Consider the following 26455-nt stretch of genomic DNA (forward strand, 5'->3'; position numbering starts at 1 on the left):
AAATTTGTTTTTCCTCAACATAAAGTTAGCTAAGGAAACTTGAAATTATTAAGTGCTTATGTTAAGTGTTAGCTTACAGTCTTGACTTACCCTATTTATAACAGTAAAGTGATTCTCATTTTTTTAGAACATGGGGCATGAGATTTCAGCCGCTTAAATGGGAGAAATGATGCTATAATGACAGTTCAAAATCAGAGGTATTCTCTTTTCTATTTTTAATCCTTTTAATGACATCATTTATTGTCTACTGGAAATCCATTTAGGAAATCATGTTAGTCCACTAAGCACTTCAGATAAGGTGATTTCATGAAGCATTCCAACATTATCACAATGAATTGCTTTCGTACACCATAAAAGAAAAAGAAGTAAGCAGAATATGGCCTGCTGAAGGAGTTTACAGTTTTACAGCTCCTCCCACTGTAGCACATAAGTCACTCAGTTACAGTTAACTTTGGATTATCCCTCACAGATTGAAAGCCCAACAGCCATCACACACTCTGGGCCTGTGGTGCCACTCGTATGTGTGTATCTAAATCAATGATGAGGGTATCGGAACCGATACTGGACATGGAGATGGCAAATTACAGTGAAGTTTTGGACCCAACTTACACAACTTTGGAGTTTGAAACTATGCAGATTCTGTATAATTCAAATGGTGAGTTCTCATCTGCTTGTAGATAAAAAAGAAAAGTAAGTATAATAAGAGCAGGAAAACTGAGCTTCCCAGGTGGTGGTTCCATGTGTTTTATTGCTGGAGAATTCAGGGCTTGCTTTTTAAGGCCACAAATCTGAGGTTTTTGCGCTTCATCGCAAAATTTAAATTAATAATGCTATGGCTATCTTATGTTTGAGATAGAAAAAGCTTAGCTATGCATAATAAAGTAACCTCAGAATTCTGTCATGGGCCAGTTAGATAGAAAGAGTAGTTTCAGCAGTTATTTTATTTACTGTAAATCACAGTAATGAGTAATATTGGCAGGTTGGCTGTAAAGTATATTTTCTATGCAACATTTAAAATGACATATGGAAAATTGTCCTTAGAACACTGGAGAGTTTTACTGGTTGCCTTCTTTCATTATTCCAGTTCTCAACTGCTGCTGATGAGAAACTGTATTTAACATTACTATCAAGTTTTTGCATTGAACACAAATATGAAAAGAAATAAGGGTTTATATTATAACTGCACTTGACAAGCTAATGTTTAGCCTCACAAAGCTCTTGGTATTTATATACTGTAACATTTTAACTTTAAATAAGACGTGACTTGTTTAGGGCTCATGTCTTTATAGAATACAGTTTACTACTGACTTTGAATTTAGATATTTTTTCATGTAAAAATTTTGTCCAAGATCAGTTATAATTGTTAGAACTCATAAAATCTGCAAATTATGTATGCTTTGGAAAATTCTGTGTGTGTGTGTGTGTGTGTGTGTGTGTGTTTAGCTCAGGACTGAGAATATATCTTGTACTCAGGATATCTTAACGTTCTACTATGCTGTACAATTTCAGTGACTGCTATAGCTGTAATATTTGCAATAAACAACAATAATTTATTAGTGGGAAGATTTCTAAACATTTTCAGAAGATGAATTCTGAAATTTTAGCACAAAGGGGTTAAAATCAATTGACAGTGCCTCTATCAGGAAGTCACTATTTTTAATCCTTATGTTTAGACTTGACTAAGGTATTTAATAAAGTATTTACCTCAATAGACTCATGAATTTTTTAAAGGCTATAGATTACTAAATAGTAGGGACAGATTTATCATAAATATTTACTAAAACAACTGACTTATATGGCTATTTCCAAAGTGTTGTCTAACTTGTTTTCTTGTAATAATATGTAAATTCTTGTTAATAATATGTAAGTATGACATTAAACTGGAAGCAAGAGTTGAATATTTTTTTTTGTTTCCATATAATCTTCCAGAACACAGTCAATCCTTAACACTTCTGCCATATTTCTAATATCTATTTTGTTTATGTTATCAAAAGAAAAATTACTAGCATTTAAATTCTAAAATGTCACATGATTACCCTTAAGCATATTCTCACTGAAGATTTTTGTAACTTTATGAAGTTATATATGACAATATTTGTCAACTCAGAAGTATTAGTAAGTAGAATACATATATTGTCACAATGTAATTTGGACATAACAGTCTTTAATTTTATCCTTTTTATATTGGAAATATAATAATTAATTGTTATATTTACATTATTATATAATTTATTATTAATTAAAGTGTATAATATATTCTTATTTATTTAATATATTTTGAGTACATAGATAATTGTAAAGATGTAGTAAACAATATTAACTAATTTAAGAAATATTTAAGTAAAAATATCGATGTGGATTTTTGAAGCGTCTTTCTTCAAAACAATTACTTCTCACTTTATGGAAGGCGTAGTTCTACGAGCTGGAAGGCAGAGGGGTGACTAAGACAGATAAATCCTCTGACATCATGAAGTTTTTATTCTATGTGGAAAGATGGGTAATAAATGAACAGACCAAAGCATATTATAATTTTAGAAAATGAAGTGGTTAGTTTAAAATATAAGCAGGGGACTAGGTTCTACTTGAAGGGCAAATGAGAGATGACTCTTTTAGATGTGTGTTTACAGAATGTTTCACAGAAAATGTGAGATTTGAGCAGAAACTGGGTAGCCAGCTCATAGAAATTCTTGAGGAAAAGCTTCCCTTCCAGGCAGAAGGGTTAGCAAGTATAAAGGCTCTGAGATGGGAACAGACTTCAAGGAGAAAAAAAAAAAAAAAGAGGCAACATTACTAGAGACTAGTGAACAGGATGAAAAGTAGTGCCAGATAATGGGATCAGAGAGATGGAAGGGGAACCTTTTCACTCTGGGCTCTGTAGGCCATGGGAATATGTGTAGGCTTTATTTTGTATCTAAGGGTTGGATGCAGAAGGCTAATGTGATGTGAATTTCTTATGCCAAGAGCACATTGCCGGCTTTCTGATAATAAATGGTAGGGGAACCAGGGTGGAAGTATTCGAGAAATTAGGTAGGAAGCTATTGCAATAATGCAGGGAAAAGATTATGTTTGATTGGATAACGGTGGCCATGGTAAAAGGCTGAAAAGGTGTGGATTCGATATGTATTTTAAATACGACTCGTGGATTGGATGTGAGCAACAAAGGCGAGAATTCAGTAAAGGCTAGATTATTGGCCTTAGGTGCCAGATGGTACCACTGACTGACTAGGGAAGACTGAAGGAAGAACAAGTTCTAGGAGAAAAAAAAAAAAAAAATCAGAGTTCTATTTTTGATACATTAATTTGAAATTCTTATTAAACTCCAAAGTGAAGTTGTTCAGTAGGTATTTGGGCATTTCAGACTGATACCCGTGGGAGACATCGGGCCTAGAAATAAAATGTGGGAATTTTTCATCATACAGATGATATTTAATATCATGGGACTGGATGAGCTTCCCTAGGGAAAGGGTATAGTTGAGGGACTGAGCCCTATGGTATACCAAATTTTAATCCTCCAAAATACGAGTGGGGAGTTTGGAACGGAGACTGGCAGAAACAGCCAGTGGATAAAAGGAGAGCACTGGTGTGGAGCTTCCAAGAAGTTGAGGAAGGGACTATTTCCCTCCCATGAATAATTAGTAGGCCAATTTATGTAAGAAATACTCAGTACTAACTTGCACTCTACCACTTTGTCTTTCTTTAACAGATAGTTCTGTCCCAGAGACAACAAGTATGAATACCACAGATAATGGTGTCAACTGTCTATGTGCTATATGTGGGGACAGAGCGACAGGAAAGCACTATGGCGCCTCCAGCTGTGACGGGTGCAAGGGCTTCTTCAGACGCAGCATCCGCAAGAGTCACGTTTATTCCTGCAGGTACTTGAAATGCTCCTTCCCAGAAGGAGATCTTTAGAGGTGTTTCAAAATGCCATGCAAGAAGTACAGGAATAAAATTCAGAGCTTTCAAATTTCTGTAACTCTAAGAACAAAATTTATAAGCGACATGAAAAGTGAGGATGTGTGGGTGTGTATACACATGCAGTCACACGGGTGGTTCTCTTTTATGAAACATCTTAGACTTATAAAATGTATATTAAAAACTCCCCATGCTTACCACCCAGTTTAGACCAATATAATTGAAGCCTCCAGTGAACACCTCCCCTATCACTTTCTCTTCCTCCCCTCTCTCCCAGAGGTAAATACCATCTGAACTTTGGTGTTTGTCTTTTCCTTGTGTTTCTTTATTGTTTCTCCACGTGTTCATATACCAAGAGCCATATGTAAATCTGTATTTAAATGGTTTCACAATGCGTGTACGTTTCTGCATATTGCTTATCTTTTTAGCGTCATCACGTCCTGAGTCTTGGAACAAAATTATAAAAAGGCAGATGATTTTGGTAGCTTGTTGATGTTACTGAATAAAATGAAATTTTCAGCTCTAAAGTTTTAGATGTATTTCTCGTGGCACAATTTTGTAATTGAATTTAATGTTTGTCTAAAATGTATTTATATTTTATGTATCACACGTTTCTAGTAGGCTTTTTTAAAAAAGTCAACATCATAGCATGATTTAGGGTTAGATATTTCCCTTTGAGTGTTCAGAATGACAGTTCTTGAATACAGATTATATCTGTGTTAAATACGGGTTATTAAAAAATGACTGACTTTAACAGAAAAATATCTGTGTGTGCTCTGTCTCTGAAAGTCATGTGTAGGATTGTTAAGGTGTTTTAGGTACAAGTTGGCTGTTTGGGAAGAAGTTAACTCTTCCAATATGATGCCATTTGACTTCTAGGGATGTGGGAAAAGTTAAACTAGTGTCCTCTAGTAACTTTTTTAGGAGAGCTTAAAGTAGGTATAAAAATCTAAATCATCCACTTTAAAAGCTTCTTGGTAAACAAAAAAGAGTATGTTCTTGCTTTTATATACAGCCAGACTCGAGAGGTGTAAAGTAATCAAGCGGATTTCCTTCATCAAAAGCATTTTCTCTATGATTACATCAAATATTGAGTGCTTCTAAAAGATTAAAACTAAAATACATACAAAATAACATGTAAACAATACTTTTTACAATTTTTAAGTTATGTGTTCTGTTGAAGGTGAAATATATATATATATATGTATATGAAAAATGACCATCCAAGCAACTAAATCCAACAGCAACTTTTTTTTAATTTAATTTTTTACTTTATGTTGGACCATAGTTGATTTACAATGTTGTGTTAGTTTCAGGTGTACAGAAAAGTGAATCAGTTATACATATACATATACCTATTCTTTTTCAGATTCTTTTTCCATAGAGGTTATTACAGAATATTGAGTTGAACACCCCAGCAAGAACTTTTAAGAGTCAGAGAATGTCAGCACACAGAGCTTTCAAGATTTCCACCCTTCCTGTATGAGAAAAGTGGGAAAGAAACGTTCCCATAACAAATTTTGGAAATTTAAAAACTATTCCAACGACATGTATGGCTTTACTCCTCCCACCTTCCCATTATGAATACTGCTGCCAACTTAGCTTTTTTACATGTATTGGTATTAAGCAAATGCCATGATTTTCCATTTGGAAAATATTATATTGATGTAAGTTTAGGGGCAAAAAGGTTTTTTAAGCTCAGGTTTTGCTGATCTCATAGTCTTTTAAGTATGCTCAGTTAACAACCTGTGACGGCAAGTTTTCCCTATTTTACAATTGTGGGTTAACTTGGAAAGTTAAATAACATTTTCAAGTTCTATAGACAGTGAATGTTGACCTGGGAATCAAGCTCAGGTTTAATTCCAGAGACTGTACATTTTTTTTCTTTTAGTATGCAATTCATTTTTTTATTATATTCACAGAGTTGTACAATCATCACTACGTTCAATTTGGAATATTTCACCATCCTATAAAGAAACCTCTTAGTACCCTTTAGTAGTCACTCCTCATTTCCCCCAACTCCCTCCCCACCAATATGAGGTAACTACTAATCTACTTTCTGTCTCTATAGATTTGCCTTTTTATTTTTCTTTTTTTTTGCGGTATGCGGGCCTCTCACTGCTGTGGCCTCTCCCGTTGCGGAGCACAGGCTCCGGACGCGCAGGCTCAGCAGCCATGGCTCACGGGCCCAGCCGCTCCGCGGCATGTGGGATCTTCCCGGACTGGGGTACGAACCCGCGTCCCCTGCATCGGCAGGCGGACTCTCAACCACTGCGCCACCAGGGAAGCCCAGATTTGCCTCTTTTGCACATTTGACATAAACGAAATTACACAATATGTGACCTTTTTTTCTGACTTCTTTCACTTAGTATAGTGTTTTCAAGGTTCATCCATGTTGTAGCATGTATCAGCGCTTCATCCTTATTTATTGCCAGGTGTAATATTCCATTGTGTGGGTACACCACACTTGGTTTATCTGTTCATCAGCTGATGGGCATTTGGGTTGTCCCCACTTTTTGGCTATTATGAATAATGCTGCTATGGACGTTTGTGTGTAAGTGTTTGTGTGAATATGTTTTCATTTCTCTTGGGTGTATACCTAGGAGTGGAATTGCTGGGTCATTTGGTAACTCGTGTTTAACTTTTTGAAAAACTGCCAAACTGTTTTCTTAAGCAGCCACATCATTTTGTATTATAAATAACAGTGTGTGAGAGGTCCAGTTTTTCCACAACCTCATCATTTGCTGTTGTCTGTTTTTTTCTGATTATAGCCACTGTAGTGGGTGTGAAGTGGTACCTAATTTTTCAGAGACTCTACTCTTTATACTTTATTCAATTGCCTCTTGATATGTAATTTGGAATTTAGAGTAAACTCCAATTGGATATGATGTAAAATTAATAGAAAAATTTTTAAATAGAGAAAAGCATGAAAGTTCAGAGGAGTGAAGTTCCCCGTCACACTGAAATCATTTAGCAGTAAGCATTAGAATTTGTATGCCACAAATTTTAAACTAGGTTTGGCTTTCATGGCTCAAGAGAGAAATGATCATGGATACTGGCCAAAAGTGAGATATCATTCAGTTTTGTTTTATTAGAAAGACTGCATGAGAGGTGAGGCTTGTATTTTCATGTTGATCATGAGATTAGAAAAGTCATAGTTACTTGTTCTTATACATTCTTTCTGTTGATCTAAATTTGACTATACTTTTTAAAGTCTATCTGCTTTTTTTGATAAATAACAGTTTTCTGCAAACTAATATATTTTTTTGGTGTTGTAGGTTCAGTCGGCAATGTGTTGTTGACAAAGACAAAAGGAATCAATGTAGATACTGTCGATTAAGAAAGTGCTTTAGAGCAGGAATGAAAAAAGAAGGTAATAATATATAACATAATGATTATTAACATTATTGATGAAAAGTGTTATACACACATGTTCTCATTTAATCACAATAACCTTTACATGAGTTCTGATTATCCTCAGTGAAGAATCTGTGGTTCCTGGAGTTTAAGAATTTACTCAAGGACACTGATACCCACTGGTGAGTGGTAGAGCCCGTCTTTACCTGCTGACCGATTTGACATGTTCTATCCACTACTGCGTAATCCCTGGCAAGAAAATTATTGTCTGAAAAAATATTCCAATGTCTTGTTCAAAAGCTAAATGGTAAACTATATTAATAGGATACAATTATAAATGAATTTTAAATGAATTTTAAATTTTTCATTCTCAATAACAGTTTAATATCTTTATTAATTTCATAAACATTAACTGAACATTGACTTTTCATGCATTCATTTATTTATTTAACAAATTTATTGAGCACTGCTGCTCTCCAAACACTGTTGTGGGTGCTGAGGTTTCAGTAGTGAACATACTGAACAAAATAATCCCCTTTGTCAGGGAACTTATATTCTATTCAAAGACAGAGACAATGGACTAGATGCTCTATTTTAATGTGCACTAATTTCATTTTGAACATATTAAATAATCTAATTATATTATCCTACGTTCTAACTATGGTTAATTTAGCAAAACAAATGTGTTTAGCACATTTAAATGTTTGGCAGGGAATAGCTGCTATACAATTTTCTGTTTACCATTTTGCCACATGCTCATCCCTATCACTATCACATACAAAGAGATATTTTTCAGAACTGTTTCATATATTATTAAAAAATTAAATCAGATATGTGAAAAATATCAAACCGATCTTAAACATAGTTTTTTTCTTTGTCACTCAGTATTTTCAAGAGACAAAAATTCCATTCATTTCATTCAGTTGCTAGCCTCAGAAAAGAAGGCAAAATAAAGTTCACAAAGTTAAAGGAAAAACACTTTCATTTCAACATGATTTATTTCTAGTGGCCTATTTGGTAGTTTATGGGATTAATTACATGCTTTGTCAATTATCTTCATTCATTTCTACTTGAACCTCTGCTTCACTCCTACCAATGTAAAAGCAAACCACGATTCTACAATTCCATTAAGAGTTTTACAATCTGCTAAATAAAATTATTTTCAAAAACAGTGAAAGTATATCTTATACTGTTCATAGAATAATGTATTAATTTTTCCTAAATAGATTAGGAAGTAACTTTTAGCTTTCAAAGTAGATATATTTTTCTTATTTACACTAATAGCATAATATTAAGGTTAGTTAGATGGAAACATGTCAAAAAAGGTAGCTGCAAGATAATTACAAATGTTCACAATATCTTTTAGCATTTTTCTAAAGATTGGTCATGTAAACGAAATTCATAAAAGCATAACTTACATTTTAATTTTTTTACCTCCATGTATACATTTCCAAATGAGTCAGTTTAGGCTGAAAGTCAATGACAATATTTGCTAAAAAAAAAAAAAAAAAAAAAAGGAAAGAGAGGAAGTAAGCTACCAGTAAATATGATTTAAAAATAAAATATTAATGATTCACTCTAACTAAAGATTACTCACTCTTAAAGGCAAGAAGTTTAATATTTTCTCTTTCAAATTAGTGGAGTTGATAGTTAATAGTAAGTTTGGTTAGATAGCAGATTTTGGCATAGAAATTGGTGAATTTCTTTAATAAAAGAATAATTACAGAAAAAAATTCTGATAGTTTAATGTCTTATCTTTCCAGCAGAATTGGATAGAGCATTAGTGTAAATAATTTAGGGGCTACAGATTTTGTTTCCATTCTTTTTGGTTAAGAGAAGATAATTTTACCTTTTAACGTTTGAAATCCAACTTTGACATCTGACTTCTATTATTCTATGTATTACAAGTATACAAATTCATACTAACCCTCTCCCTCTTCCTTATTTTTAAAAATTTAGTTTTCAATAAAAAATTTGGGGATACACTTTATTCTTTTTTTTCCTTTCTGAAACAAAGAGATCTCTTTCTTAGAAGACTTTCATATAAATACTTAATATTTCTTCATTGTTCCAAAATGCTGATATTCTAATCTCAATGTTCTCAAGAGAGACCCCTACATGCTGCAATTTTTGCCTTATTAATGTTTGTAAACTGTCCTGAGGACATTGTTTCATAAGAGATCATAGGATTGCGATCTGAAAATCACCTTAACTAAAATAAATTTACTTTCCATTTTTGCTAGTGTTTTAAAAGAAAAAGAAAAATGGGAGTTTCAAAATGTATGACTCATATTTTCTGACAGTGAATACACTCTTATCTTTGACCTGGTCAATCTCACAGGTTGTACTCTTCCTCTAGTTATCTTATGGTTTTATTAACTTTGAGAGAATGGAAAACCAACCTCGTAAAAATACAGCATGGCTGAACTGGCTGACCCAACACTTTCTAACATGAATGCCATCATGAAGTCCCAAAAGGCAATATTTTATGAACTGTAGTGACAAGCCTGGCTCTTTCTACTTTAAAAATGGTACAGAATGAAACATACCTTCAGTCATACTTTTCTCCCTGCCTCAAGCACCCCCCCCTCCAAGGTCTTTTAGAGGCATCCCATTTCTCCTTTTATAGTAACGTTGTTTTTACTTCAAACTGTATATTCTGAGATATATCGAAGAAAACTGACCAGTAAATACTGTGATTTTCTCCCCTAGCTGTGCAAAACGAACGTGATAGAATAAGCACCAGAAGAAGCACATTTGATGGCAGCAACATCCCCTCCATTAACACACTGGCACAAGCAGAAGTTCGGTCTCGCCAGGTACTGCTGCATTACTGCTGCACCAGCATCCAGCCCTGTTTAATAGAATCAGATGTTTATTTAGGCATAATACTAAAATGATTTAAGTTCATTCAAATGTGCTCATTACTATAATAAATTACACCTATGCAAATTGAAGAATTTTACTTTGAAAATATTAGTTGGACTGTTGACTCAGTTTTAACTTTTCTTGGGCAAGTTCCTACTTTTTAAATGGAAAAATTAAATGCATTTCAGTCTGAGTGTTAAAAGTTTGTTTGCAAGGTTGATTTAAAATACTTAATGCATAGCACAATGCCCTGGGAGCAGTATCTTGTTTTACTGATTGAATCTGGAAATCAATTATCACAGCTTTGGGGGTGTTTAGTTGAGTCCTATCATTAGAGCTTCCTTCCTTGAAAATGACTTCTAGATTCAAGAACTCACCTTAACATCTGCTTTGGAAACAGGTGTGTTTTTTTTGTTTTTTTTTTTGTGGTGCGCGGGCCTCTCACAGTTGTGGCCTCTCCCGTTGCGGAGCACAGGCTCCAGACGCGCAGGCTCAGCGGCCATGGCTCACGGGCCCAGCCGCTCCGCGGCACGTGGGATCCTCCCGGACCGGGGCACGAACCCGTGTCCCCTGCATCGGCAGGCGGACTCTCAACCACTGCGCCACCAGGGAAGCCCTGGAAACAGGTATTTAAGGGAAGAACCAGAATTTAGAAAACACAGGAACTTTATTATTTGAAATTTCTAGAGTGAGGATATCAGTTCTAAAGTTAAAAATATAAGTGATTAGTTATATAAATAAAAGTAAATCACTTAAGAATCAAATAAAGAAACCTTTTGAAGAAAGTTTGTTTTACCATTGCCCGTATTAGAAATGTTAATGGTATTTTTCTATTATAAAGCAAACAACGAAATAGCTATTAATCAGGTTCTATAATGAGTCAATGCAACTACTTTCATTTTTGCTAACACAAGGGTAAATGATGAAGTTAACATCACCATTATCATCATCATTATTTGAAGATTACTTGATGGTCCTACAAAGTATTTCGAGAATGGCCTGAAAGGAACTGTGAGGAAATAGACATACACTGCAGAAAGACATGTACACACACACACACATGTTCAAAAATTAAGTTTAGAAGAACTTTTAGAAAGTGATTTTTTTCAGCAGAAAGGCATTTGAACACTACTTATATCTTAGATAGTTCAAAATTATATATCATTTAAAAAATGTATCATTATACATTAAGATTTTCAACTTGCTGAGTCAAAGATTGGTTTCTTAACTTTATTTGGGTGGGCTTCCATTAAATGCAGCAACTTCTCATCTAAATCTTTTCTCCTCAGTTGGTAAACTTTATCCAATGGAAACTTTCCTTCATAAATTACAACAAATTAAAGATGGGCTTTCTTAATGGAACTATCATCTTCAATTAAAAATAAAATCATACAACATAGTTCATGTGGATATTCCATAGCTCTTTGTATAGTCATCTTGAATTATGAAACTCCCTGAAAGTTGTGGTAACTTAATTTACAGGTTTGGCCAGAAAATAAGATAGTACTCCCAGACCATGGTGCTATGCAGCGAATGTTCTCAATTTAACTTGAATTGATAGGTATTTGATTTCTCAATTTTAAATGTTTAGTATATTTCAAGATACTGTGACAATGACAGTGCCCACTTCAATGGGGCTTACTTATTGCAGTTGTAGAAAAAAGAGACATAGTGGTCTTGTGTTATGTTCAGTGATGAATTAATATAATGTTCTTCTTAATGCTAGATCTCAGTCTCAAGCCCTGGTGTGAGCACTGACATAAATATTAAGAAAATTGCCAGTATTGGTGATGTCTGTGAATCCATGAAACAGCAGCTCTTAGTCTTGGTGGAATGGGCTAAATATATTCCTGCCTTTTGTGAGTTACCACTGGATGATCAGGTATAATTTAAAGAGATTATGAATGCTTTAAAAAAATGTTTTTGGAACAGTGCTAAGTTTTTCAGTTCTGTTAATTATATTTATAGTAGATTTACTATATTGGACAAAGGTTAAATTATCTGAGAGAAAGATTGGTTTTCTTGTTCATTCTCTTTGAAGTTAAACAGTCTATTGAGAAACAGACTGTTTAAATTCTATTTTAGGGGTCTTATAAATTTATTGATAGGATGAGGGTTGATCAAGCCTATGTTCTTCCCTCCTGAGGTTTAAAAAGCTTAAGTAAGGGAGAAAGACAGGTAGTAGATAACTGCCATTGTGAGATAAAGTATTGGAAGAATAAATGTCTGGAAGGCAAATGGTACCCCACTGTGTGTTAGTGTTTACTAAAGGTGCATATAAAATTCTTCAGAAATACCAGGCCACTTCTAGACAGAAACCACACAGGTTGTGTTGGTGTCTTTGTAGGCACTTTTATGCACTTAACATATAAAATTGTGCCTTTCATGTTGTCAGTTTTATTCTAGCATTTACTGTATAAAAAGTATAAATCTGGTAAAAAAAAAGATCTGTAGAATTGTGTTCTGAAATCTACTGAAAATAGAATTCAGATGTAGTGATCTTTTCCTAATATAGACATTTTCATACTTTGTCATATGTATATTAAGATATTTTAGTTAATAGTTAAAAGTTCACTTTCCAATATGTTTAAAGAAGTAGCTAAGATACTTGCCTCTACCTTTCATGGTTTATGAACTCTAATTTTCCCCAGACTTTCTGCAAGGTTATGCACATTGGAGTTTGTCTGATAAATTAACCTGTAAGCAACCTTCAAGTTTATCTGTTTTATATTTATTATTACATTATTTATTGTAAATGTAAACATACTGGAAAGTACTGCCATTTAATCAGTGTTAACAGGTCTATAAACCTTGACTATTCTAGAGGGAGGGGGAAACTGCTAGTTACCCATAAAAATGACCAGCAGTAGGGGCACTGATGAGACTTAATCTGACTTTTTCTTTGAACCTCCAGAATTGTAACAGAACTTAGTGGCTAAAATACAACTTGAATGTTAAAAAAATTAGCTGATCTCATTTCTCAAGTGACCTTACACTTCAGATTATCAACATACTGTATTCAAATCAGTAAAAAAAAAAAAAAAGTATATCAATATAATATAATGTTTTAATTACTAGCATCAAATATATAAGTTCTCAAAAATTGAGATATTTGATATTTTGAATTATCTCAAGGAGCTTAACTCACCAGCAGTCTAACGTTCTGATGTCTTGAAGTAAATAAAATATTTAGGTTCTTTAAAATGAACCAAGGGAAAAGGAATGCTGAACATCTTTGTAAAAAGTTTTTACTTGTATAGTCTTGAAATATTTTTAAAGAGTTCTTACCTGAAATCAATCTCCTTTTTATATTCACTGTTCCTAATAAAGCGATCCACTTTCTTAACAAAAAAAAAAGTAGTTAAGAAGTTTAATGTTCTAATTAGTCTATAAAGATTAGATTATTAGTTTCAGATTCATTTTTAACTCTTCTAAGTAGTATATAATATTCTGTAGATGTAAATAATTTGAAAATTTCCAGTTCCCCCAGGTTAAATAAAGCATGATATATAATATAACCAGTGTCTATTTTTATACCCTCTGACCAATGCTCTTTATCACTGATAAACAAAGACAAAGAAACAATCAAAGGGAAAAGTACATGATTGTTTAAAAATCAAAGAAGGGCAAAATATTTATATAACCAGAAAATAAGTGATCACAGATAGTTAGCAGTTATATTTCTAGGAGAGCATTTCACCTGGTTACAAAAAGAAAATACTGTGAAATCTGAAATCATTCTTAAAATGTTCTGTAACTCCCTTCCTGGTATGAGTCATGGTTGTGGACATATCGTAAAGATAGCTTGGCTCAGAAGGTTATTTCAGAGTGAATAATGCTAAATTGCTAAAACTTACTTGTCTCACCCCAAGCCATATAAGTAGGGTTATGTTATTTATCAGTTTTATATTTTTATTACCACTCTTTTTTTTAAAAAAGTTGCTGACATGTATTAAGACAATGATTTAAAATTGGGAAATTGAAATCCTGTAACTTGTCAATAATAATTTTCATTTACTAACTGACACTTTAATATAACATTAAGAGCCATGGATTGGTGAATGTCTATTATGGATAAGGCACTCGGGCTTCAAATGCATTATATATTACATTATTTTATTTAATACTCTTGGGAGCTCTGTGGCATAAGTTTTATAATCTCTTTAAAAACTTAACAGCTTTTAAAACTGAACCATATATCAGTTAAATTCACTCAGTGTATTCATCAAACAAATATTTCTTATGATTACTGTTCAGTTTTAGGAACTGTGAGTATCCGGCGGTAAAAATACAGATTACACCACTATTCTCATAAAATTTGCATTCTATTTGGGAGAGGCAGACAATAAAAATATACAGATAATGAGTAAGTTAATTCTAGGTGGGGAAGAGTTCTATAAAATGAAATGGGATGAGTTGTTGGAGAATGACTGGGAGTGGAGTGGTAGCAGATCCTTTAAATTGGGGATTAAAGAAGATTTTTCTTGAGACCTGAGTGGCAAGGGGCTAAGCATGTCAAGATCTGAGGAGAAAGCATTCTGGGTACAGGAAATGCAAGTTCAAAGGCTCTGAGGCAGGCAGGCATAGTGTGCCTGGAGAAAAGTGAGCAAAGGATGTTGTAAGATGAAACCAGGGACGTGGGCAGGGGGGCAAAAGCATTGAGCCATTACCTCACGGGAGGCCATGGTTGAGGTTTTTGGGTTTTATTCTAAGGACGGTAAGAAACCAGTGAAGAGTTTTTAGCAGAGGAGTGATATTAAGTGATTATTATTATTACAAGTTATCATTGTAGAAGCTCTGGCAAGAAGGACTTAGGATGGAGGAACCAGAAAGGAAGCAGGAATACCTAGTAGCTCTTTGGAGTGTATTTTGGTGGGCCAGGCGAAGAATGACCAAGACTTGGCCAGGGGCCGTAGCAATGGAGAAGCAACACTAGGATTTGCTGTGCAATGAGAGAGGGATCCAAACAGACCCTTGTTTTTGGTGTGAAAAAGCATTTGGATGATGGTGCCATTTACTAAGGAGATGAAGATGTTGGAGAAGCATTACTTTGATGTGTTAAATTTGAAATGCTTCCTGGTCTTCCTACTGGTGCTATTCAGCAGGCAATGGCGCTCCTTTGAGAGCTTAGTGCAGAGTTAAAGGTTCAATCTAGAAAGTGTCAGAACCCAGATCCCCCATACTCATTTCGCTATATCACCAATCTTTGTTTTCCTTTTGTTTATTCAGTTGATTATGTATAAGAGATCTTGTTTTACATATATTTTCTCCTTTAGTCCTCATAGCTACACTTTCAGATTTTTATCACTATGTCCATTTGATAGATGAAAACAAATAAGTCCCAAACATACTGGTGGTCAGCTAACCCAAGGTTAAAGAAGAGTAAGTGGCCAAGCCGGAATTTGAACTCTGGTTTGTTTGACTCTATGCCCAAACATCATTCACTCCCAAACACTAAACTGTTCTGCTTTTCTTTTTCTTTTTTTTTTGCTGCCATTGTATTGACTTGTTAGTTTTAGAAATTTTGAAAAGTAAAACTCTGTTGATATGCTAAAAGTAGAAAAATGGAAGCCTTAATCATGGCAAGAATCTATGAGTACTGTAGTTGTTAAAACAAAAAAAGTCCCAGTCTTAAAGAATACTAAATTAATCAGGCTTATATAATCTTTTAATCATTATATTTTATAATTAATTGTTAAACTTGGAATTTTTCATTAAGGTGGCACTGTTGAGAGCTCACGCAGGGGAACATTTACTGCTTGGAGCTACAAAGAGATCCATGGTGTATAAAGATATTTTGCTTTTGGGTAAGTTTTTTTTTTTTTTAATTTGAGAAAAAATTATGCATGCTTCGTACTTCCATGGGGCCTATTCTGTATGTACCAGGCATTCATAGACACTGCGAAATGGTTCTGTCACTTCACAAATTGGACTTAGTTGGTCAGGTCCTCACTCAAGCCCTGTTTTTCCTTGCCGTTAATTCAGGGAAGTTCAGAGTGGATGTTCAGGGTGCACTAAGATTTAAAAATAAAAGATGTTGCTCAATAAACATAACATTGAGGTATGTTTAAATCATATCAGGACAAAGAGTTAGTGATTTGTGTCACCATCTTATGGAGTCCCAGTGTTGTTTCATATACTCTCAGTGTCTACCTAATAATTATAGTATATATTATTTTATACTCTTCTAAGGAACGTGTTTATCTCCTATGATCTCATTGCCCATGATATGCTACAGAACCCCCAGTTAAAAAAAAATTTTTGTGACAATGTCTGAAAAATTCTGAGAGTTAAAGAGCAGTGCTATAACACACAAAAGTAGGATGGCAGGTGGGATAAGACACAAAGGAAAAGCTTGTGTCTTCATTAAGGAAGTGCCCTGATACCCTACTTAACGTATAAAGTTAGGTTTCCTGTTGGGATGTTTGAGATCCCTCTAATGTTTATAAGCTCTACCTCCCTCTGGCTGTGTGAAATGATGATTAACTTGTCTTATTCCGTTTTTGTGATAGATATTTTGTCCCAAATATAAATAAATTGAGCATAATATCACAATAGCTAATATTTACTGAGGACTTACTATGTACGATGCGTTGCTTTAAGTGCTTTACATGTTTATATATACACTCTCTCATTTAATCTTCACAATAACCCTGAGGGATATGTACTATTATTTTCAGCCTGTTTCGTAGGTGAGGAAATGAAGGCCAAGAAAACTTACCTAAGGTCACAAAGCAAGTAAGGGATAGAGCCAGGATTCTAAACCACATGATATGACTGCTTTTAAATTCTGTTAAACTTTCTCTCTCATTTTTAGTTCCCCTGCAATAGTGTTCTCATTATAAATCTGAATACAATATACATAGAAATCAAAACAGTTTTACTACATAGTTCTAAATTGTTTTACCCTAAATAATTAGGTACTTTCACTTTTCATAAGAAGAGCAGGGCTACATTTTTTGAATAATTTTGCACATTATTATTTCTACTGAAGATTGTCTTTGCCTGCAGTGAAAGAAGTCAGAATATTCTGGTTTGTTGACTCTCAACCATTGCGCCACCAGGGAAGCCCTATTCTGTTTTTTATAAAACCAGAAAAAAATTTAGGAGCTGTTTTAGGGGCTAAAATAAGCTTCCAATTTTCTAATGTTTTAGAAGCTATAATAATATCATATTATAGCCCCAGACTTTCTAAGGTAGAATGCCTTTAGGGATTAGGTGGTCCAGTTCTCTGTCCAATTTCTGAACTCCTTTGAATACAGCCCTGTAAAGTGATCATCCCGCTTCTACTTAAACAAGTCCAGGAAGAGAGAATTTACTATTTAATGAGGAAACTCATGAGAATATACATGCTAATTTTCAAAAATCAGCCTCGTCTACTTAGGTTTATTAAAATTGTGTCTCAGTAGTTGTTACATGTATATACACCTAGACCACTAAAGGAATGCCATTTTTAGTTCACTGTAAGCAAGAGAGATTCTTTAGGTTTTGTAATATGCTCATGAATGAGTAAAACACTAATAGATAACTGATATTGTGGAAAGCTAATCATTATATCTTGTTTCTCCCTTGTCAATAATTAGCTTGCTATTAGTCTGTACTTTAGTATTATCACAAGTGACCGAGGCTGTTAAAATGCATGTGATCATATTATCAATGTCATTGATCCTGTAAGTGTTCTAAAGTTTTTCTAACATAACTAACAATGTTCTTGAAAGAGGAAGTACTATTCCTGTTTCTTCAAGGGAAGACCATTTAAAATATTGGTTTGTAAAAAATTAAGCAAAGTCTGACAATTTTGTGTGTGTGAGGAAGGTGATTATTTTATTATTTTATTTTATTTTTTTACCTAGGAAACAATTACATTATTCACCGCAACAGCTGTGAAGTTGAGATTAGCCGTGTGGCCAACCGGGTTCTAGACGAGCTGGTACGACCATTTCAAGAAATTCAGATTGATGACAATGAATATGCTTGTTTGAAGGCAATTGTATTTTTTGATCCAGGTTTGTTTCCAAAGTTCCGTTAAAACTAATTGCAGTGAAAATTAAACTACTTTTTAAATACTGGAATATTTTCTGTTGCACTCTAGTAAGGTTAAGTATTTAGATTGCCCTTTTTATTCCTTTATTAGATGCAAAAGGGCTAAGTGATCCAGTAAAGATTAAGAACATGAGGTTCCAAGTGCAGCTGAGTTTGGAGGACTACATCAACGACAGGCAGTACGACTCCCGGGGCAGGTTTGGGGAGCTGCTTCTACTCCTGCCAACGCTGCAGAGCATCACTTGGCAAATGATTGAGCAGATACAATTCGTTAAACTTTTTGGGATGGTTAAAATCGACAACTTACTTCAGGAGATGTTACTGGGTGGTGAGTATATTTAAGAATTTCTATTTTATTTATTAACATCATACTACAGTACTTTAGAGCAACTTGACCTGTTTACCTTTTGTCCATGATGTAATGAACTCAGTATTTTATATTTAGAAAGTCTGCAAAACCCATTGGATGGGAACAGAAATACTTGAACACATTCAAACCTCCCCTCCATTTGTACTCACCTCCACCATCTTTACTCTACCCTGTCCCTCTTTCCTCAATTTTCAGATCCTCCCAAATATGGTAAATAGAACTATATCTCCTATTGTTAGTACTTCTTGGAGTATATTATATTTTTCTATGCCTTGACTCCTCTAAAAGCTCAAGGATATTGGAATTGCAACAAAACCAAAAAATATATATAGTAAATACTTTAGAAATAAACATTGTGCTCCTGAAGTAATTAAGTGACACAACACAATGAAAAGGGAAAAACGAGATTTCATTGCTGCAGTAGATGTCAGGAATAACTTAGGAAATCATTTATTTTGTATTCTGATCTAGATTAAATTTCCTTATAAAATCACTTTATTTTAGTTTAGTTTAATTTTAGTTTTCTAGTGCTTAATGTGTTTCTAATGATATCTTTCTGAAATAAAAGTTGTTTATGCTAGTAGGGTGATCCCAAATACTGTAAACTTAAGGTAAGTGATTCTTGGAATTGCCTTAACAACAGGCAGCAAACCTAATGATTCCAGGAAACTACACAGAAGGTCCATTATTAATATACAACATAATATGACACAACATTAATCTAACCAATGTACAGTGAAAGCTGACATTGTCTTTAACATGGCAGTGGCTCTATTAATTTATTTTTGAATTTCCAAAAAGCACTTTGCAAAAATAGCAATATTCAAGCTGTCAATCAAAACAATTGTTCCAAGGTAAACTTGCTGTTCCTGATTAAATATCACTCATGCAAGCATCTTTTTATCTTCTGTAGGTGCTTCCAGTGAGGCTAACCATCTCCATCATCCAATGCACCCACATTTATCTCAAGATCCATTAACTGGACAAACTATACTTTTGGGTCCAATGTCAACACTGGTTCATACAGACCAGATCTGTAAGTATCTGGGCTACTTTTTTTTTTTTAGCAGTACGCAGACCTCTCACTGTTGCGGCCTCTCCTGTTGCGGAGCACAGGCTCCGGACGCGCAGGCTCAGCGGCCATGGCTCACGGGCCTAGCCGCTCCGCGACATGTGGGATCTTCCGGGACCGGGGCACGAACCCGTGTCCCCTGCATCGGCAGGCGGACTCTCAACCACTGCGCCACCAGGGAAGCCCCCTGGGCTACTTTTGAAACATAGTATTTCTTAAACTTAATTACCTGAGAAAAGGTGGAATTTGGGGAAAGAATCTATTTGTGCCCAGAAATTATAAAAATTGGATATAATTTCTTCTCCAAGATTTAATTGTGGGAGATTGTGAAGCAAGTCACTTATTCTTCTTAGGTATGAGTTTTCTCCCTAAAATGGAGATGTGAGTACTAAATCTTTCTTCTTCATAGGTTTAGGAGCACAAAAGAACATACAGGATGTCCTAGCTTTGCCTGGTAGTACAGGACCATAAAAATAACTATACAAGGTGGAACCATGCAAAGGAATCTTAATAATCAACAGGAAAATTATGATTGCTTGTGACCTTTAAATACATTTGTTAAAACATCAAGAACTCTTTTAGCTATAGGTTATAAATGTATAGGGAAACTAAAAAAAATAGTAGTTTTAACTCTCAGTGCACCATAATTTAAAATATTAATAACACTGAGAATTAATATGTTTTATTTTTTTGTAAAAAAATATGAAGAGTAGTTTAAACACTGCTTGCCATGTTCTCTTCTAATGACTTACAAGAGGAAGTGACCATCTTTGATGGATTTTACTCTTTTGGAAGTTTGGGTCAGTTTCCAACATTTTATCCTTTGCATTTTTAATGTCCTAAAATATCTCTGAGAATCCATTTGATGTGAAGTTTTTTGCTAGTTTCACTCCCTCTGGGACCTCTTCAACCTTTTCCGTGCAACTGGTTCCTCATTTCTGTTGACAAGCTTTCCTTCACTAAGTTCTTGGCTGAATTTTTAGGGACTCAAACAATGGTAGTGTCAACATTTCCATCGTCAGCTCTTTCTTCTATAACTCCATTTATGTTCGATTTGAATTTCACTTCCAACATTATCACTTTTTGTTTCTTTACTGCACATTCTCCCCTTTTGGCCAGTTCTCTTTCAGCTGTCCATTTTTGCAAATTATCATGTGGATTTGTCACTGAGAGGGAGACGAGGAGGCAACACAACTACACAGTTTGTTGTCAGTGTATGAACGGAAGGAAATATGTTCATTGAATAATCATGGACAGAATGAAGGATGTGATGTGATTGGTCACTGATCAAAATGCACGTCTATTATTTTAGGTAATTATTAGTAGACTGAAGAGTTATCAGTGAAGTTTGTAACACAGTGAAGTTTGTGAGTTTATGCAATACTCACAGTTAATTAGAGTTAGCATGCTAACTGAAATTTGAATCATGTTTTCGAAAGACTGGTGCTATTTAACTAAGCTGTGACAACTGACATTCATGTATATCATAATTGTGCAAAGCGTGGGCTCCTTAGGCTTCCTTTAGTTCTTTGCAACTGAAATGACTATATAAATACTAGGGATTGCTAGTAGATAGTTAATCTGATATTATTGCAGATTTAACACAAATTTTATTTTTATATGTCACATTGGAGATGAAAAAAATCTCTATTTGACAAAAATATCTAGAATTAATTGCTTCTGAATTCATACTAATTAATTCCAGATTTACTTTTGATCTATTGCCTCTGAACACTAAACCAGCTACCTCACTGAGATGCCTTCAGTTATTGTGATACAATTATTATGGGTACCAGCATTGCGTACTGAATTTACAAGTGCCCTTAATAACTAGCTACAATGTTGTTTTACCCAAATGTTGAGTGAAATGCGACAAAATTAAGTGAGTACCATTCCATCTGACTGCTACCTAGTGGTAGGGAGAGTAGAAGCCACAGAAATGCATACTATCACTGCTGTTCTTTAGACACACACACTGGTAGATCTATGTGTAAATAGTGTATGAAACACAAAGTTCTATGAGTATACGCCAGAGGCAGAAATGAAATTGTTAGAAAAAAATACAAATGATGTATACTATAGCACATTTAATCTGTGGGTCCCAAGGTAGTTGAAAGACATTAATTTGGGAACATTCTCTTTTGTTTTTTCCTTGAAGTACAGTTGATTTATGAGGGTATATTGGTTTCAGGTGTACAACATAGTGATTCAATATTTTTATAGATTATATTCCGTTTAAAGTTATTGGTTATATTCCCTGTGTTGTACATCACATCCTTGTATCTTATACCTAGTAGTGTGTGCCTCTCAATCCCCTTCTTGTGTCTTCCCCTTCCCTCTCCCCAACTTCTCACAGGTAACCACTAGTTTGTTCTCTGTATCTATGAGTCTGTTTCTGCTTTGTTATATTTATTCATTTGTTTTATTGTTTAGCTTCCACATATAAGTGAAAACATACAGTATTTGTCTTTCTCTGTTTGACTTATTTCACTATGCATAATACCCTACACGTCCATCCAAGTTGTTGCAAGTGGCAAAATTCCATTCTTTTTTATGGCTGAGTAATATTCATATATATATAAATGATACATATATATAATATATAATATTCAATATATATAAATATATCTATATATTTTTTTTTCACATCTTCCTTGTCCATTCATCTGTTAATGGACACTTAGGTGGCTTCCATACCTTGGCTATTGTAAATAAAGCTTCTATGAACATTGAGGTGCATGTATCTTTTCAAATTAGCGCTTCTGTTTTCTTCAGATATATACCCAGGAGTGGAATTGCTGGATACTATGGAAGTTCTGGTTTTAATTTTTTGAGGAACCATACTGGGACCATTCTTGCAAAGCAGATGTTACCACTTTCATTTAATTAATAGTCTAGAGCAGAGAGAGGCAAGCCCAATACCATACCAAAGAGTCTATGAAGTTGTGTCTCTTAGAGATCAGTTATTCATAAACTTGGAAAATAAAACACATTAACAACACATTGAACATTGTAGGTATCAACTGACAAGAAAGTTTAACAATTCTGCTGGTGGTTAAATCCTTTACTTTTTAAATGCTAGCTTTGTAGTATTTTAAAAGGATGTTTGCTGACCCTAATCTTTTTAGAATCACATCATCACACTTTTTATTTTTATTTTCCCTCTCTCAACATAATATTTAAGAAATTCATTTGTAAAGGAAAACTTTGCTTTGCTTGAGCTCATTTGGAACAGTTTATATTTTACACAAAGCAAAATATTAAACACAAGCATATACACACATATTTAAGTTCATGCATATTTTCTTGGTCTTTTAGAGCAGACTACTTGAGTGTTAGATCCATCCTAAATATCCAGGAATAATTTTTAAAGCAAATTTGGTTTCTTTTGTCAATTAAATTATATCTAAAGACATTGTTTCTAAGTAACTGCTAATTCACACTTAATAATATAAAGTTAATATATTAAAGAAAACCAGGCAAAAAGGGACTGTTCTCATTTTGTATGGAATTTTTAAAAACTGTTTGGGAAAAAAAAATCTAAGAAGTTTGCAATGCCTCAGTCTGATCATTAAACATTTTCTATTTGTTCTGTTAAATATACGGAATAATAATGTGGGTACTAAAATAGTTCAAGCTTTTAAAAATTATAGAATGGCTTCTAGATTATTTTGTAATATGGTTAAAATTTGCCAATAGAAAGAAATACTGTTATTGACAATGAAGTATTCAAACTGTAACTTATTTTTTTAAATTACTCAGTGCTCTTTGCATTGACAGGGAAGGGACTGCCAAGTGTATTTGTGATAGAATAACTTGGAAGTGACAAAACCAGTATTTTTTAGATGCTTTTAACTACAACATAGATTTCAAAGCACTTGAAAAGTTATCTTACCTTAATTTTTTTATGTCATCTAATGTTTGAATTAGTAAAATCTAAACCAAATATGTTTTATTTTATGTGCTTTTTTGATTGCGATTTTGATTTACAATATAAAATTTATATTGTAAGATTTGGGAAAAAACTAATTCTTTTCATTTTAACTTTTTTTCTGCTGGGTTTATGAGAGAATCAGATGTTCATAAATGCTATTAAGAAAGTAAGAAGACACCTTAAAGTGACTGTCAAGATTTTTAAGTATGATTTAGTTTAATGCTAATTGGGACAGTAAGATGGGAGTGCATCTCCAATAGTATGTCAATGACCTGATAATGTATTATAATCACTACTTTATATATGATCTTTTAAAAACATATCCAAAATAAAGTAATACATATTGGTGTCATGAAGGACTTAATGGGATGGGCCAAGGTGACTGTCACCATTACATACAATTCTCTGATTCTTTTTTTAGCAACTCCAGAAACCCCACTTCCTTCCCCACCTCAAGGCTCTGGACAAGAACCGTACAAAATAGCTGCAAATCAAGCTTCAGTCATCTCACACCAGCCTCTCTCCAAACAGAAGCAATTGTGAGAATATGTTTACTTCTGAACGGCACTGCATAAATGTGAAAAGTTGTTGGTCTTGAAATATCTCAGGATAGCACTTTTGGCAAACTCTTAGCCAAGGCTTCTTCATGGTGCTGTTATAAGATGGTATCCTGTTTTCTTGTTTATATGCTCATTTTGTTTGTTGTTGCTATTGTTTAAAACCTTTAGATGCAACCAATGTATATCTGAGCTTCAATATGTTTATATAGTATAAACTTGTACTGTGCATGAACCAGTTGAATCTTATGTACTACTTTCATTTGTTGTCTTATTATTAATTTAAATCTGTAAATAATTGCTTATGGTGGTGTGATGCAGAGCTAAGTATTCTTTTTTGACTGCGAACAGTAGATCAGAAATCCCAGATTAATATTAAATGAACCAAGTTTTTAAATAAATTTTAAACTTGCAAATTCAAAAAATAAAGCAGTCAGTGTAGAATAGGGTATATTTCTTTGAAGAAAAATCACTTATGGGTATCCCGTGGCTAAGAAGTATCTTTTTGGCCCACAGTTAAATATGCCTATATAAAGTTTAGAAGATTATAAATAGGCATTCCATAGATGACTGGGTATTCCTTGAAATCTGCCTATATTTGAAGATGTATGTTAAAATAAAACATGTTAGTTTTATCAGTTAGGATACAGGTTAAACTGTAAAAAAGAAACTCTTAAAAGAGTGGCTCAACCAAGACAGACATTTATTTCCCTCTCCTAAAACAATCTAGAAGCAGACATCCATTGACTAGAACTCAGCCCATGCCCCCATCTTGTTCTCGGGGAGGCTGGGAGTGTTAGGTAGAAAGCCTTGTGCCAACAAAAATTGTACATCACTGGGCTTCTGCTATCGGGTGACAAAGTAGCCATCTATCACACACGTGTTGCCTCACTTAATCCTCAGAGCAACCCTGTAAGAGAGGTATAATTATCTTTCTCTTGTAAAGGGAAGAAACCTTTAGCTTAGAGGGTTTCAATAATGTAACCAAAGTTCATTAACCTAAAAAGTAGGAGAGCCATATTCAAGTCCAGGTCTGGTTTAAGGAGATTAAATCTTTGGTATAGAATGAAAATGTGAGCTTCTTACTGTGGTTTTAAAATATATGCAATTGAGTGATGATTGAATATTATCCATTGTGTTACCTGTTAACACATATTTACATGTAAATGAGTGTAAATTTGTTGCAACATGAATAAGAAACCACTTTTGTACTTTTAACGAATCTTCTTCCTAAAAACAAATCAAAAAAAAAAAAAAAACACTTTTGAACGGATTAAAGAAACTAAAATATATAACAGGTAGGTTATGATGAAAGCAAAGACAAATTTAAATCAGTGGCTCAGCACATTTTCAAAAAATCCAGTGGACTGAGGAATGTAGTTCATTGGAGCCCAAAACTATTTGACAATTTGATATTATCTAAATCTGGAGCTCATTTAAAACAATTGACAGGCTGCCTCAAGAAACAGTGATGCCTCCCTCTCTCTTTCTCATTCACACACACACACACACACACACACACACACACTTCATTTGCTGAAGCAGGGGAAAACTGATTTAGTAATTATTAATGATATAAAAAGGGTTCTCCAAGCTGCAAGAGGCTGAATTAAATGATTTTTACAGAACCTTTCAAAATTTCTATGATTATGATTTCATAGCCCCCCACTTACCCTGCAAATAAAAAGCTTGTGTTAACTATAACTAACTTATTAACTCTTAAAAAGGCAAAATGATTACTTAGAAGCTATCATTGATTTAATAGAATCAATAAAATTCCTTGCAGAGCTGGTACCTGGAAACTGTAAAATATATCTTTGAGAGAGAGTGAGGACAGAAAAAAAAATTAACTCATTTTTTAAAAAATTTACGCTAGTATCTCTATTTCATGAATAAGAATGCTTTTGATTTTTATAAATGGAAATATATTTTGTAGTTTTCTGTTTAATTTTTTGTGTTGTTCTCTCAGAAGACATTAAAAAAATCTTTAGAATGTAAAACATATAATTCATTTTTAGTGAACCTTCTAACTTATCTGCATGTATTTACTAAACAGCCATGTTTTAGAAATTATTGCTAACAAATTTGTTTTAAATACTATGGTCAGGGAATGTGTAATATAATATTTTTGTATACTTAACTGCCAAAAATGCTGGACAAAGGGGAACTGAAGTTTTCAGCATGTCTTCAAAATGTCGATAAGCAAAGTTATTGCTTTTATATAGCACAAACCTTTTTTCAGGTAATAAAAAAGAATAATTTATTGTGAAATAATGATTCATTTTATAAATGTAAAATTATTTTTATAAATTTCATTGTTGAAAATCAAAAATTACTAG

At 33.8% G+C, this 26455-nt stretch overlaps 1 protein-coding gene across 1 annotated transcript; it reads left to right on the forward strand.

Moving 5' to 3' along the window:
• The first annotated feature begins 519 nt into the window (after positions 1-519).
• On the forward strand, positions 520-24204 carry HNF4G (hepatocyte nuclear factor 4 gamma). The gene is made up of 10 exons (XM_019925423.3): positions 520-655; positions 3704-3875; positions 7194-7288; positions 9985-10091; positions 11867-12022; positions 15860-15947; positions 17994-18146; positions 18275-18511; positions 19467-19589; positions 23981-24204. Exons 1-10 carry the CDS (start codon positions 520-522, stop codon positions 24100-24102), a joined length of 1389 nt encoding a protein of 462 aa, XP_019780982.2. The 3' UTR covers positions 24103-24204.
• The last annotated feature ends 2251 nt before the right edge of the window (positions 24205-26455 follow it).

The sequence above is a fragment of the Tursiops truncatus genome, chromosome 17 (assembly GCF_011762595.2).
Source record: "Tursiops truncatus isolate mTurTru1 chromosome 17, mTurTru1.mat.Y, whole genome shotgun sequence".
Classification (NCBI taxonomy): Eukaryota; Metazoa; Chordata; class Mammalia; order Artiodactyla; family Delphinidae; genus Tursiops; species Tursiops truncatus.

What these genes read in the sequence shown, in the direction of transcription:
- HNF4G (XM_019925423.3), top strand. Translation starts at nt 520, where the DNA reads ATGTGTGTATCTAAATCAATGATGAGGGTATCGGAACCGATACTGGAC. An exon ending in GATTCTGTATAATTCAAATG is followed by an intron (nt 656 to 3,703) that starts GTGAGTTCTCAT and finishes TTTCTTTAACAG; the next exon opens with ATAGTTCTGTCCCAGAGACA. An exon ending in TAAAGATATTTTGCTTTTGG is followed by an intron (nt 15,948 to 17,993) that starts GTAAGTTTTTTT and finishes TTTTTTACCTAG; the next exon opens with GAAACAATTACATTATTCAC.